At 65.7% G+C, this 13,220-nt stretch overlaps 1 protein-coding gene across 1 annotated transcript in view; it reads left to right on the top strand.

The window, feature by feature from the left end:
* Positions 1-10,692, top strand: part of SDK2 (sidekick cell adhesion molecule 2) — a 45,962-nt gene extending 35,270 nt beyond the window's left edge. The window contains 25 exon segments of the mRNA XM_027691402.1: positions 247-438; positions 533-654; positions 725-834; positions 1,028-1,178; positions 1,293-1,530; positions 1,610-1,725; positions 1,921-2,110; positions 2,302-2,400; positions 2,703-2,897; positions 2,975-3,176; positions 3,345-3,448; positions 3,581-3,651; positions 3,801-3,936; positions 4,562-4,618; positions 4,870-4,971; positions 5,117-5,232; positions 5,640-5,826; positions 6,211-6,348; positions 6,429-6,590; positions 6,703-6,828; positions 7,136-7,300; positions 7,593-7,733; positions 8,358-8,496; positions 8,809-8,935; positions 10,286-10,692. Of these exon segments, the coding sequence (XP_027547203.1) occupies positions 247-438; positions 533-654; positions 725-834; positions 1,028-1,178; positions 1,293-1,530; positions 1,610-1,725; positions 1,921-2,110; positions 2,302-2,400; positions 2,703-2,897; positions 2,975-3,176; positions 3,345-3,448; positions 3,581-3,651; positions 3,801-3,936; positions 4,562-4,618; positions 4,870-4,971; positions 5,117-5,232; positions 5,640-5,826; positions 6,211-6,348; positions 6,429-6,590; positions 6,703-6,828; positions 7,136-7,300; positions 7,593-7,733; positions 8,358-8,496; positions 8,809-8,935; positions 10,286-10,642 (3,743 nt within the window). The 3' untranslated portion in view covers positions 10,643-10,692.
* The last annotated feature ends 2,528 nt before the right edge of the window (positions 10,693-13,220 follow it).

Genomic DNA, 13,220 nt, shown 5'->3' with positions numbered 1-13,220 from the left:
ATCCTCTTCCCATTCCACAGCATCTTCCCCTAATCCCCTTCTTACTTTGGTCCTCTTTGCACCCTGTAACATCTTCCCCTGATCCTTTTCTCACCCCACAGCATCTCCCCTTTGTCCCGTTCCCACCCCACAGCACCTCCTCCTGTCCCCATTCCCACCCCACAGCATCTCCCCCGTGTTCCCTGCCCGCCCCTGGCCCCCTCGGGGTGGGCAGTGCAGGGGGCTGACCCGGGGGGTGCATTCCAGGCTACCGGATCTCGTGGGAGGAGTACAACCGCACCAACACGCGGGTGACCCACTACCTGCCCAACGTGACCCTGGAGTACCGCGTCACCGGCCTCACCGCCCTCACCACCTACACCATCGAGGTGGCCGCCATGACCTCCAAGGGCCAGGGACAGGTCTCCTCCTCCACCATCTCCTCGGGGGTCCCCCCAGGTGAGGTCGGCGGTGTAGGGATGCCGGGGGGGGATGTGGGTGGTGTTGGGGGGGGCGAGCAGACGGTGCCACCCATCCCGCCCTGTCCCCACAGAGCTCCCTGGTGCCCCCACCAACCTGGGCATCTCCAACATCGGGCCCCGCTCTGTCACCATCCAGTTTCGCCCGGGCTACGATGGCAAAACCTCCATCTCCCGCTGGCAGGTGGAGGCACAGGTAACGGGGGGTTCAGCGAGGGGGAGCGAGGGGGTGTTGGGGAGCAGCTCACCCCACTCCCATCCCACAGGTGGGCCAGAATGGCGAGGCTGAAGAGTGGGGGCTCGTCCACCAGCTGGCCAATGAGCCCGACACCCGCTCCATGGAGGTGCCCAACCTGAAGCCCTACACCTACTACAGGCGAGTGGCCAGGGCGGGGCTGGGGTGTCATCCCTGGGGGAACAGAGCCTTCTCACCCTCTTCTGTGACCCCCCTCGGTGTCTTCTCTAAGGGACCAGAGCCCTCTTGTTCCCCACCATGAACCCCCTCAGTGTCTTCCCCGGGGGACCGGGGCCCTCTCAGCTCCCCCCATGACCCCTCTCTCCTCTCTCAGTTTCCGCATGCGCCAGGTGAACATCGTGGGCACCAGCCCCCCCAGCCTCCCCTCCCGGAGGATCCAGACCCTCCAAGCCCCCCCTGACATGGCACCTGCCAACGTCACCCTGAGGACAGCCAGCGAGACCAGCCTGTGGCTGCGCTGGATGGTGAGTGGGGCCTGTGCCCTGCGGGCATGGGGCTCACAGGGACTGGAGGGGGATGGAGGTGGGATAGCTGTGGGACATCAGGAGTGATGGTGTCTGTCTGTCTGTCCCTGCCAGCCCCTCCTGGAGCAGGAGTACAACGGGAACCCCGACTCCGTGGGGTACAAGATCCGGTACGCGCGCGCGGACGGGCGGGGGCAGCCGGCGGTGCACGTGATCCGCGACCGCGTGGAGCGGGAGTTCACCATCGAGGACCTGGAGGAGTGGACCGAGTACCGGGTGCAGGTCCAAGCCTTCAACGCCATCGGAGCGGGGCCCTGGAGCCGCTCGGTGCTGGGACGCACCCGGGAGTCAGGTACCGCTGCCCACCCCGTGGCACTGGGCGGCCACCCCGGCCCATCCGGCCACTGACCCTCTCTGTCACCCCCCTCCAGTGCCCTCCTCCGGCCCCAGCAATGTGTCAGCACTGGCCACCTCCTCCAGCAGCTTGATGGTGCGATGGAGTGACATTCCCGAGGCCGACTGCAACGGCCTCATCCTGGGCTACAAGGTGAGCTCCTGCCTGCAGCCCTGCCCATCCCCTGCCTGTGCCCTGCAGCCTCATCCACGACCTTGGGAAGCACCTTGGCTTTCCCTGGGGGGAATCACCCCGCACGCCGCCGGGTCCCCAGTTGTGCCACCCTGCCGAGCTGGCGCCCGCGGGTGCCAGCCTTGCCCGGCCGTGTCACACGGGGTCTGTTTGCAGGTGATGTACAAGGAGAAGGGCTCGGAGGGCCGTGCCCAGTTCTGGCTGGCGGAGGGCAATGCCTCCCGCAGTGCCCAGCTGACCGGGCTGGGCAAGTACACGCTGTACGAGATCCGCGTGCTGGCCTTCACCAGGATCGGCGACGGAGCGCCCAGCCGGCCCCCCGTCCTTGAGCGCACCCTGGATGACGGTGGGTGACAGCACCTGGGTGGGCTCGGGGGTCCCCAGGTGCCTAAGGTCATCCCATCCCGTCCCTGTACCTTGGGATGATCCTTCTCCCCCTGACCGGGACACCCAGGGCTCCCGTTCCCAGGAGATGGGATCTGGCACTTTGCCCACACTCTTTGAGCTCCCTGGTGAACCCCGTCTCTTCCCCTCCAGTGCCCGGGCCCCCCGTGGGGATCCTCTTCCCCGAAGTGAGGACCACCTTGGTGCGGCTCGTCTGGCAGCCGCCCGCAGCCCCCAACGGCGTCATCCTGGGTAGGTGGGGAGCCGTCTCTGTCATGCCACACTGGGATGCTCTGCAGTGGGGTTCAGAGGTCCTGTGGGAGCAGGAATCAGTGTGGGGAGGCAGAGACCAGCTCCCTGGGATCCCCTGAGCGTCTCAGAGCCCTCAGGGCTGGAGTTCCCCACTTGGATGCCGATCCCTGGGTGGGTGTGAGGGAGCCGAACCCCCAGTGCTGTCCCTGTGCGCGGGTTGGGATGGAGAGAGCGGCACACACAGAGGTGGCCCGGGCTGGTGTCCCCTCCTCAGCCCCACCATCCCTCTCCCTTGCCCTCAGCCTACCAGGTCACCCACCGCCTCAACACCACGGCGGTGAACGCGGCGGCCGTGGAGGTGCTGGAGGCGAGCGCCCGGCAGTTCACGGCCACCGGGCTCCAGCCCGAGGCCACGTACCTGTTCCGCGTCGCGGCGCAGACCCGCAAGGGCTGGGGCGAGGCGGCCGAGGCCCTGGTGGTCACCACCGAGAAGAGAGGTAACGCCGGGAGGTGCGGCCCGGGGCGGGGGGCTGTGTGTGCCCACGCAGTGCTCCCAGCCCCCTGCCTCCCCCAGCCCGCCCGCAGCCCCCCGGGAAGCCGCTGGCGCAGCAGGAGGAGGTGCGGGCCCGCAGCGTGCTGCTCTCCTGGGAGCCGGGCAGCGACGGGCTGTCCCCCGTGCGCTACTACACCGTGCAGAGCAGGGAGCTGCCCGACGGGGAGTGGGCTCTGCACTCCACCGCCGTCAGCCACAACGCCACCGCCTTCGTCGTGGACCGGTGAGAGGGCTGGGGGGGTGATGGGGAGCTGGGGAGAGGATGGGGGATGCTTTGGGTAGTTTGCCTGTGCCTCGGTTTCCCCATGTGATGAGAAGTGCTGGCCTTGTGGACTGGCTCAGGGGATCACCTGCTGGCTTCACTGTCCCCATCCCACTCTGCTCCCTCCAGGCTGAAGCCCTTCACCTCGTACAAGTTCCGCGTGAAGGCGACGAACGACATCGGGGACAGCGAGTACAGCGAGGAGTCGGAGTCGCTCACCACCCTGCAGGCGGGTCAGCACGGGCTGCACCTCCTGGGGCAGGGAGAGGGGGTGCCCCCACTGCCCAGGGAATTCCTCCTGTGCCCAGGGCATCCCCCCTGCCCTGGGCATCTCCGGAGCCTCACCACCCTGTTCTCTCCCACAGCCCCTGAGGAAGCTCCCACCATCCTCTCCATCACCCCGCACACCACCACGTCGGTGCTCATCCGCTGGCAGGTGCTGTCCCCTCTGCACCACGGGGTGTCACAGGGTTGGCCACCTGGCCCCTCGGGGGGTGGCACTGAGGTGTTCTGAGCACAGCCACCTCGGGGTGCTGGGGAGCCCTGGGTCAGAGCAGCCCCTCACTGTCCTCCCTCCCCGTGCAGCCCCCGGCCGAGGACAAGATCAACGGGATCCTGCTGGGGTTCCGGCTGCGGTACCGGGAGCTGGTGTACGACAGCCTGCGCGGCTTCACCCTGCGTGGCATCAGCAACCCCAGTGCCACGTGGGCTGAGCTCACCCGTGAGTGCCCATGGGCCCCCCAACCCAGGGGATGGGGGGCTGGGGGTGACCCGGGGGTGGCAGGTGGGGGACGGGGCAGTGCAGCTTCCTGTGCACCCCAGCCTGTCCTGGGTACCGGGGTCAGGCTGTGCCCCTTGGAGTTGTCACAGGGCCCCTGGTGCCACCAGGTCCGTGGTCTCTAACACGCTTGTGTGCTGTCACTGGCTCTGTCCCGCTGTGCGCAGCCCCCGTGTCCCTGTAGCTCAGGTGTCTGTACCTAACATGGGGGTCTGTGTGATGTCCTGCTGTCTGTCTGGGTGTGCTGCTGTCCTCAGCCCCCACAGGGAACAACACGGTCACATCCACTCTGGGGGCAGCAGGGATACGGGTGACAAGGGCAATGCCCGAGACAGGACTTTACCCTGTCCCCTGTGGAGACCCCCATGCCCAGACCCAGCTTGTGCCACTCAGGGGATGGGGCTGGAGGATGGAAAGGCTCCTCAGTGCTGTGACAGCCCTGCTGGCACCTGGGGGTGATGACAGGGCCCTTGCAGAGGATCCCTGGCCCACCCTGGGGGGGTTGGCCATGCTGGGGTGGGTGCTGGGAGGCGGGGTACTAACCTGCTCTCCTGCCCGTGCTGCCCAGCTGTCTACGCCGTGCACAACCTCAGCGAGGTGTCCCTCACCCAGTACGAGCTGGACAGTAAGTCACCACTCCCCTGTGTCCCCCTGTGTCCTCCCCACTGCCACCCTTGTGTGTCCCTCCCCTCCGCCTGCCTGCACTGTGGGGTGAACTGGGACACCCAGGGGCCCCTCTGCCTGTCTGCCCCGGTTGCTCCTTGGGGACAACCCCTCTTCCCCCGTGAGGGGGGCTCTGCCGGGTCCTCTGGGGGTAGCAGGACCCCACCACCACCGCAGAGAGGGCCTTACTCACCCCTTGTCCCTTTCCCCCAGACCTGATGAAGCACCGGCGCTACGAGATCCGCATGAGCGTGTACAACGCCGTGGGAGAGGGGCCCCCCAGCCCCCCCCAGGAGGTGTTTGTGGGGGAAGCAGGTGAGTCCCCAGGGGCTGCGGGGAGGGAGCTCTGCTTCCCTGGTACCCCACACTGCCCAGCTAGGCAGTGCACCCCCCACGTCAGTGTTGGGGTTCCCCTCCCCGGTCCCGGCTGGGCAGTGATGTCTCCCCTCCCTCGCTGCAGTGCCCACCGGAGCGCCCCAGAACGTGGCTGTGCAGGCGGCCACGGCCACCCAGCTGGATGTCACCTGGGAACCGCCGCCCGTGGAGAGCCAGAACGGGGACATACAGGGCTACAAGGTACCTCCTGGCACGCGGGAGGGGCTCCGGGGAGCTGCTGCGTTCCTGGCGGGCTCTGGGCGTCCTGGGAAAAGCTGGGAGGTGCGTGAGTCTTGGGAGGGGATTCTGGGAAGATGCTGTAAGATGCTGGGTATCCCGAGGAGATCCCGGGTGTCCCATCCCGGTGCCGAGCGGCGGCGGGGCGGCAGGTGGCGCCGTCGGCCGTGGAATGCGGCCGGGATACACCGGGATACATCGGGATGCAGCCGGGACGTGTCGGGATGCAGCCGCGGTGATGCATCGGGTTGCTGCCGGCGCGCAGGGCTCTGTTTGGGGTGTTTGGGCACAGCAAAGGGCTCGGGGAAGGCGGGGTGGGTTGGATCCACGCGTGACCCAGGTCTCAGTGCCCTCTCCTGCCGCTCCTGCAGATCCACTTCTGGGAGGCGCAGCGGCAGAACGAGAGCGCGCGGGTGAAAACCCTTTTCCTGCCCGAGAACGGGGTGAAGCTGAAGAACCTGACGGGCTACACCTCGTACTGGGTCAGCGTCGCCGCCTTCAACGCCGCGGGGGACGGGCCCCGCAGCCCCCCCGTGAAGGCACGGACACAGCAGGCAGGTGGGGCCCGTGGCACAGGCCCCCGGGCTCCGTGGGGAGCTGTCTCCATGGGCGGGTGTCTCCATGGGTCCCACTCCAGGGATTCCCCTTCATCCCAGCCGCACCCCAGCTCCTGCAATCCCGAGCAGAGCAGCCCTGGGCTCACCCCTGGAGGGTTTGTGGGTTGGGGGCACGCGGAGATGGAGGTTTAAGCTGAGTTTTGAGAAGGGTGAAGGTCTGGGGAAGAGAGACAAGGAGGCCTCGTTCCCCCCTGGAAATGGCAGGGTCTTTGCTGCAGAGGGGACGGGGGCACAGAGGGGTGTGAGTTGATCGAGAGGGGCTGGCTTGAGCTGGGAGTGTCCCCTGGGAGCTCTGAGCTGGCCCTGCTGCTCTGCCCCCTCGCAGCCCCCAGCGCCCCTGGGTCCATCCGGTTCAGCGAGCTGACCACCACGTCTGTGAACGTGTCCTGGGAGCCACCACCGCTGCCCAACGGTGTCCTCGAGGGCTACAGGCTGGTCTACGAGCCCTGCACGCCCGTGGATGGTGAGGGCTTGGCCGGGCTGTGCTCGGGGGGCAGCTGGGAGGGCTCTGGGGGGGACCCAGCTCAGCCTCCATCCCCGCAGGCGTCAGCAAGATCGTGACGGTGGACGTGAAGGGGAACAGCCCCCTGTGGATGAAGGTGAAGGACCTGGCTGAGGGGGTCACCTACCGGTTCCGAATCCGGGCCAAAACCTTCGCCTACGGGCCGGACGTTGAGGCAAACATCACCACGGGGCCTGGGGAAGGTACGGGGGATGTGGGGGGGATGTGCTGGGGCCAGGGGGAGATGTGCTGGGGACTGGCATGGCTGTGTGCCAGTTCGTGCCCCCCTCCCTCAGCTCTGCCCTGGGCCCCCAGGTGCCCCTGGCCCCCCCGGCGAGCCCTTCATCTCCCGCTATGGCTCAGCCATCACCATCCACTGGTCGAGTGGGGACCCCGGCCAAGGGCCCATCACCAGATACGTCATCGAGGCCCGTCCCTCAGGTACTGAGCTCCCTCTGCTTCCCGTCCACACCTCGATACCAGACGTGCCCCGGGGTCAGGAGACAGGGAAACTGTGGCAGGGAGTGCTGACCTATCCCAGGCCACCTGACAGGCTGGGTTGGGGATTAGGACCCAGAGTCTGTGGGTTGGCCATGTGCTGATCCATGAGGAAAACACTGCGGAGCGGGGCTGGTGGAAAGGGCAGCACCCGGAGGGCACACGGTCCTGGATGGAGGGGCACCAGCCCCTCGCCCTGGGGTGTCCTGCAGAACCAGCCCTTCCCTCCCAGCCCCCTTCTCTCTTCCAGACGAGGGGCTCTGGGACATCCTCATCAAAGACATCCCCAAGGAGGTGACCTCCTACACCTTCAGCATGGACATCCTCAAGCAGGGGGTCAGCTACGACTTCCGTGTCATCGCTGTGAATGACTATGGCTACGGGACCCCCAGCACTCCCTCCCCCTCTGTGTCAGGTGGGCAGCACGTGGGTGTCCTGGGGGGTTGCTGTCCCCCCTGTGCCAGAGGGAGGGCCCTGGTGTTGTTCTGTTCTCCTGGCCATCGCTGAAAGCCATCCCCTGGCTCCTGCAGAGTCCCAAATTCCACTGTCAGCACTCCCCTTCCAAAGCTCCCTGTTATCCCTTTATCACGTGCATCCAGGTCTTATAAAATTCCCCAAGTGACCCCGTGCCCTGCAGTGGGGTCTGTGCATCCAGACTAGTTGTCCCCCACGCCTGTCCCCCTCTGACCCTCCCTGCTGTGCCCCAGCCCAGAAAACCAACCCATTCTACGAGGAGTGGTGGTTCCTGGTGGTCATTGCCCTGGTGGGGCTCATCTTCATCCTCCTCCTCGTCTTCGTGCTCATCATCCGTGGGCAGAGCAAGAAGTACTCCAAGAAGTCAGACTCAGGTGAGTGTGGGAGTGTGGTGGGTGGTGACAGGACCCTCCAGGTGCCAGCCCTGATCCCATGGGAGCCTCCTGGGGGGTCTCCCTGCCTGCCTTTGGGGTCTGAGTGGAGCGGCGGGAGCCTCCCTTCCTGCCTGCCTCGGGAACAGCTGCCCCAGGGAGCCAGTGGCACATGATAAGGATGCTGTGGCCTTCCCAGAGCTCCCTGGGAGCTAAAGATTAAATAACTGACTTGTCCCACAGTCAGCTGCAGAGGCAGGGCAGCCTGGGGGCTCGCAGAGGTCACTGGGATTAGCCAAACACAGCTCTGTTTTCTTAGCTCTATCAAGGGCTCAAATTGTGGGGAAAATCCAGACCTCCTCGCTAAGCAAACAGCCCCAGAGCTGGGAGCTGCAGGCACTGGGGCAGCTCAGGGGGCTGAGCCAGGGCGGGCAGGCTGGGCATGGCCCGTGGCACTGGGCACAGGGCTGGCATGTCCTGGCTGTCCCCAGGCTGTGGTCACTCTGGAGCCAGCACAATTCCTTCTGGATCATTCTCCAGCCCCCCTGTGCAGGGACCAGACCCGCCCTGTGCTGTGCTGTGCTGCCTGGGGAGGGTCTGGGAGAGGCTGAGCATCCCATCCCCCAGGGAACAGCTCCAAGGCGACCGCCCTGAGCCACGGGGAGATGGTGAGCCTGGATGAGGGCAGCTTCCCTGCCCTGGAGCTCAACAACCGGCGCCTCTCCGTCAAGAACTCCTTCTGCCGGAAGAACGGCATCTACACCCGGTAGGGACCCCCCACCACAGCCCCCTCCCCACACAGGGGGACTGTTTCACTCATCGTGTCCATTCCTGCTCCATCGTGGGATGGGCACAGGGCTGGGACCCCCGGGGGTGACCCTGTTCTGCCCCATGGACCCCTGAAAAGCTGGGACTCCCTGAGACCCCGTGGATCACAGGATCAGGGGTTTTTTGGGGGAATTGGCCCACCAGCTTGGGGATGGTCCCTGAGCCTGTCCTGGGAGTCGGCTGGAGTTGTCCCCAAGTGGCACAGCCCTGAGGGGAGGGGACACACGCTGACCCCCCGCCTGTCCCCGAGGTCCCCACCCCGGCCCAGCCCCGGCAGCCTCCACTACTCGGACGAGGACGTGACCAAGTACAACGACCTGATCCCTGCCGAGAGCAGCAGCCTCACCGAGAAACCCTCCGAGGTCTCCGACTCCCAGGTGACCACCCGGGGCCGCACGTGGGGATCCCCTGGGGCAGGATGGAGGGTGCTGGGAGCCCTCCCCTGGGCATCAGCCCTGCGCTCTGCCTGCCACGAGGCAGGTCCTGCTGCTCATTCGGGAACAGCAATGCTGCTCCTGCCCCATCCTGCTTTTCAGGCAGCAGCATCCCCACGGCTTCGTGGCACGGAGCCTGAGCGAAGCTGGCCCGGCCCCCGGCCCGTGTGCTGGGGATGTGACACCGTGGGGGGCTCACGGGGCCGCTGGGGACAGGGGCTGGGGGACGGGAGGTCAGCGGGGCTGGGGACTGTCCTGCTGCCCGGTCGCTGGTGGCAACGTCCGTGGCTCTGCCAAGTCCACAAAATGCCACCTTTGTCTCGTCCCGGAGCAACGGGCAGCTGTGGCCGGGCAGGAGCGTGGCCATGGGAGCTCCCCCGGGCAGGCAGCCCCAGGGAGGCCATGGGAGCATCACCCCCGGGATGGATCCTGGCTGGCATCTCCAAAGATGAGGCTGACGCCCGGGGGAAGGTCTGGGTGTCCCCGGGGCTGTCCCCAAAGCAGGAGGGAACTGTCCCCGGGGGGGCCCCCCCTCGCTGCCCGCACCGGCTGTTTCCTTGGCAGATGCCAGCCCCGCTCCCTGCGGCCCGAGCGGGGCTCGAGTGGCTTTTGAGGAGCTGTGAAGAGCGGCGGGAGCTGGCGCTGGCGCGGGGCAGTTCCCACCGCCCTCAATGGGCCCTTTGTGCGCCGCCGGGGAAGCTGAATCCAATTACCGGCAGCGCCGAGGCAGAGCCCAAAAACACCCCTCCCGCCAGCCCCGGGGGCATTGCAGCCTCGAGGGGGGGCCCAGGAACCTTTTGTATAAGGTTTTGTTTTGTTTTAGCGAGAGGCAGAAACCCCCCAGTGGTGCTGCTGCCGTCCCAGCCTCTAAATGCTTTTGGGATGTGCTCGCCAGCATTCCCAAAAGAGCACTGGGAAAGCACCAGGAAAACACTGGGAATCCCAGAATCATTTAGGTTGGAAAAGACCTCTGAGATCATCGAGTCCACCCTGTGCCTGATGCCCGCCTTGTCCCCCAGCCCAGAGCACTGAGTGCCACGTCCAGTCATTCCTTGGACACCTCCAGGGATGGGGACTCCACCACCTCCCTGGGCAGCCCCTTCCAGTGCCCAACCACCCTTTCCGTGAAGAAATTCTTCCTGATGTCGCAACCTGAACCTCCCCTGGTGCAGCTTGAGGCCATTTCCTCCTGTCCTGTTGCTGGTTGCCTGGGAGATGAGGCGTTGATGCATTTTGGGGCTGGTGGGTGATGCCCCCACCACCCTCCCCTCACTCCCTCATCCTGTTTTTCAGGGCAGTGACAGCGAGTACGAGGTGGATCCCGGGCACCAGAAGGCCCATTCCTTTGTCAACCACTACATCAGCGACCCCACCTACTACAACTCGTGGCGGCGGCAGCAGAAGGGCATCTCCCGGGCACAGGCCTACAGCTACACCGAGAGTGACTCGGGGGAGCCCGACCACGCCCCGCTCTCCAACAGCACCTCCACGCAGCAGGGCAGCCTCTTCCGTCCCAAAGCCAGCAGGACTCCCACCCCCCAGACCCCCGGCAACCCCCCCAGCAGCCAGCCCGGGACCCTGTACCGCCCTCCCAGCAGCCTGGCCCCCGGCTCCAGAGCCCCCATCGCCGGGTTCTCGTCCTTCGTTTGATATTTAAACGGAAGCAAAACAAAAAAAAAAACAACCAACCAACCAAACGGGAGAGGAAAAAAAATCGAAAAGAAAAAAAAAAAAAAGAAGAAAAAATAAAAAAAGAAAAGCTCCAAGAAATTAAGAGGAAAAAAAAGCGGCGAGGGGGAGAAGAGGAGGAGGAGGAAGGGGAGAGGCCGAAGGGCACCGAGGGGGAGCAGCCTCAGGCCCTGTGGGTGTTCCGCCTTCTCGGCAGCGCTGGAGCAGGAGGTGCTGTCCCCAGGTTTGGGGAGCAAACCCAGCTCCCCTCTTTGGCCAAAGCTTCTGCATCGTGGACTCCTCGGGCAAGGTGGGGCAGGGGGGCTCTGGGTGCTCCGGACGTCGCCCTCGGCACCCACTGGAGCTGCCGCCGGACTCGCTGGGATCCCGTGGCTGCTGGGGGCTGGGCGAGGGGCCCCTGCTGTGCCAAACCCCAGCCCTTCCACTCGTGGCTCCCCCAGGACGTGGGGACAAGCAGTGACACAGAGACCCCCCCGACTGTGGAGGGGAAGAGGAGCTCTGCTGATCTTCGAACCTCGGGACGTGAACCCCCCGCTCTGGACCCACAAAGCCTTTGGGAGAAGGGGGCACCCCCTGTGCTAGGAAGCCAGGGGACGATTAATTCCTTCCCTCGCTTGTGCCTGGCCCAGCACAGCCCCGCAGGAGAACCCAGGACTTAAACCCCAGGAGAGCCCCGCCGGGGTGCACGTGGTGCTGAGTCCCCCCTGATTTTGCACCCCGGGGGATCTGGGGAGGACTCGAGTGGGGCAGTACAGCAATCGTAGCCCCCCCCTTGGCATTTCTGGTGGTTTGGGGCTTTTTAATGGGGTTTTGTGCAGAGGCCTGAGGGCATTTAGGGGTGGCAGTGCCTGGGGGGTCCGTGGCCGTGGCCATTTTGGGGGTCTCTGCACAGCAAAGCCCCCGCAGTGCCTATGGGTGAGCCAGCACCAGCCTGGCAGGGCCACGGCGCCCGGGCTGAGCCGAGGGAAATGCCAATAAACAGCCTGAGGATCAGTGTGTCACCTCTCTGTCACCTTGCTGGGCTTGTGTCAGCCCCGGGGCACCAGGTAAGGACGTGGGCAAAAGGTGCCAGAGCTGCTGGGATGGAGCCCAGAAGGATGGAGCCCAGAAGGGTGCAGGGAGCTGTGGTGGCCGTGTCCTGTGTGTTTCCACTCCAGTGGGATCTGTAGCTGCTGGGAAAGGGGGTTGTGGGACAGGGAAGGAGGGAGGTGACCCCATTGGTGCTTTGGGCACTTCCAGCAGCAACCCTGGCACTGGGGGTGTCTCCTGGGGTCGTTCACAGCCGCCCTCACTTGTTCTGCCCTTCAGGCCTGGCAGGAAAATCCAGGTGACACATTCAGGTTTCATTGCCTGTCACCCCCTGGCAGCGAACGGGGGGGGCTGGAGCCGATCTGGGGAGGGCTCAGCTGCCAACGGTGCTGCCAAGGCACCAGGTCCACGGCTGGGGGCCACCAGGGCTGGGGGGTCTGCACAGCACCTGGGGCTTGGAGCCCCTGGAAGCCACGAGCCAGGACCCCAACCTGGTGTGGGGCTGCCAGGGGAGCTTTTGGGGACTGGTCACCCAGGCTGCAGCTCCCCCCGGACTGGGGAGAGTTGGGATGCTGTGGTGACCTCACTGCTGAGCCACAGCCACCATCTGTCCCCTCCTGGGTGCAGGGTGTCCCCAGCCAGTGGGAGCAGAGGGCATTGCTGGTGGGTGACTCATCTGACCTACTTGGGAGCTGGTGCTGAAGGCAGCACAGCACCCAGGGGTGCCTGTGCCCTTCCTGGGCAGCCAAGGGAGCCCCAACACTCCGCTGGTGGAGATGGTGACATGAGGGCAGGGCAGGGCCTGCGTTTGGCTGGACAAATCCTGCTCCTCGTTTGCAGCCCAGCTCCAGCCCCAGACATCCCGGCTTGTGCAAGAGGGACCTTCCTCCCACCAGGGCTGGGACACGGAGCCGACGGAGACATGGGGCAGAGCAGGTCTGGGGAGTTGAGCAGCACAGGCGAGTTCCCTGTGTGAGGGATGCTCCCTGTGAGAGGAGTGCTCCCTGGGTAAGGAATGCTCCTTGTGCAAGGAATGCTTCTCGAGCAAGGGATGCTCCTTGTGCGAGGGATGCTCCACGTGCAAGGGGTTACCCCCTGTGCAAGGGACACTCCCTGTGCGAGAGATGCTTCCCGTGTGGGGGATCTCTCCATGTACCAGGGATGCTCCCCATGGGAGGAGCACGTGCCAGCCCCTGTGAGCAGCACTGACAAGGTCCCCAGACACGTCCCCCATTGCAGGGACAGCGGGATGCAGGTCACAGAGCCACTTCCATGGGGTCTGCGTGTGCTCCCTGGCACGGGGGCAGAGCAGAGCCCAGGCCCCGCTCGCCTACCCTGACCCGGCTCATCCTTGGCAGCGAGGAAGGAGGAGCCGGAGGTGCAGCCACATCCGCGGCAGGTTTGGCGCTGGCCCCGGGCCGGGAGGTGAAGCCGCCGGCGCGGCTGTGGCCGGAGCACCAGGGCCCTGCGGCAGCGACGGTGGCCAAGGCGGGAGGAGCCCTTTGTGCTC

This window comes from Neopelma chrysocephalum, unplaced genomic scaffold (assembly GCF_003984885.1).
Source record: "Neopelma chrysocephalum unplaced genomic scaffold, ASM398488v2 Primary Assembly neopelma1_84, whole genome shotgun sequence".
NCBI lineage: Eukaryota > Metazoa > Chordata > Aves > Passeriformes > Pipridae > Neopelma > Neopelma chrysocephalum.
The sequence above is the reverse complement of the archived record's forward strand: the minus strand, read 5'-3'. Positions and strand labels throughout refer to the sequence as shown.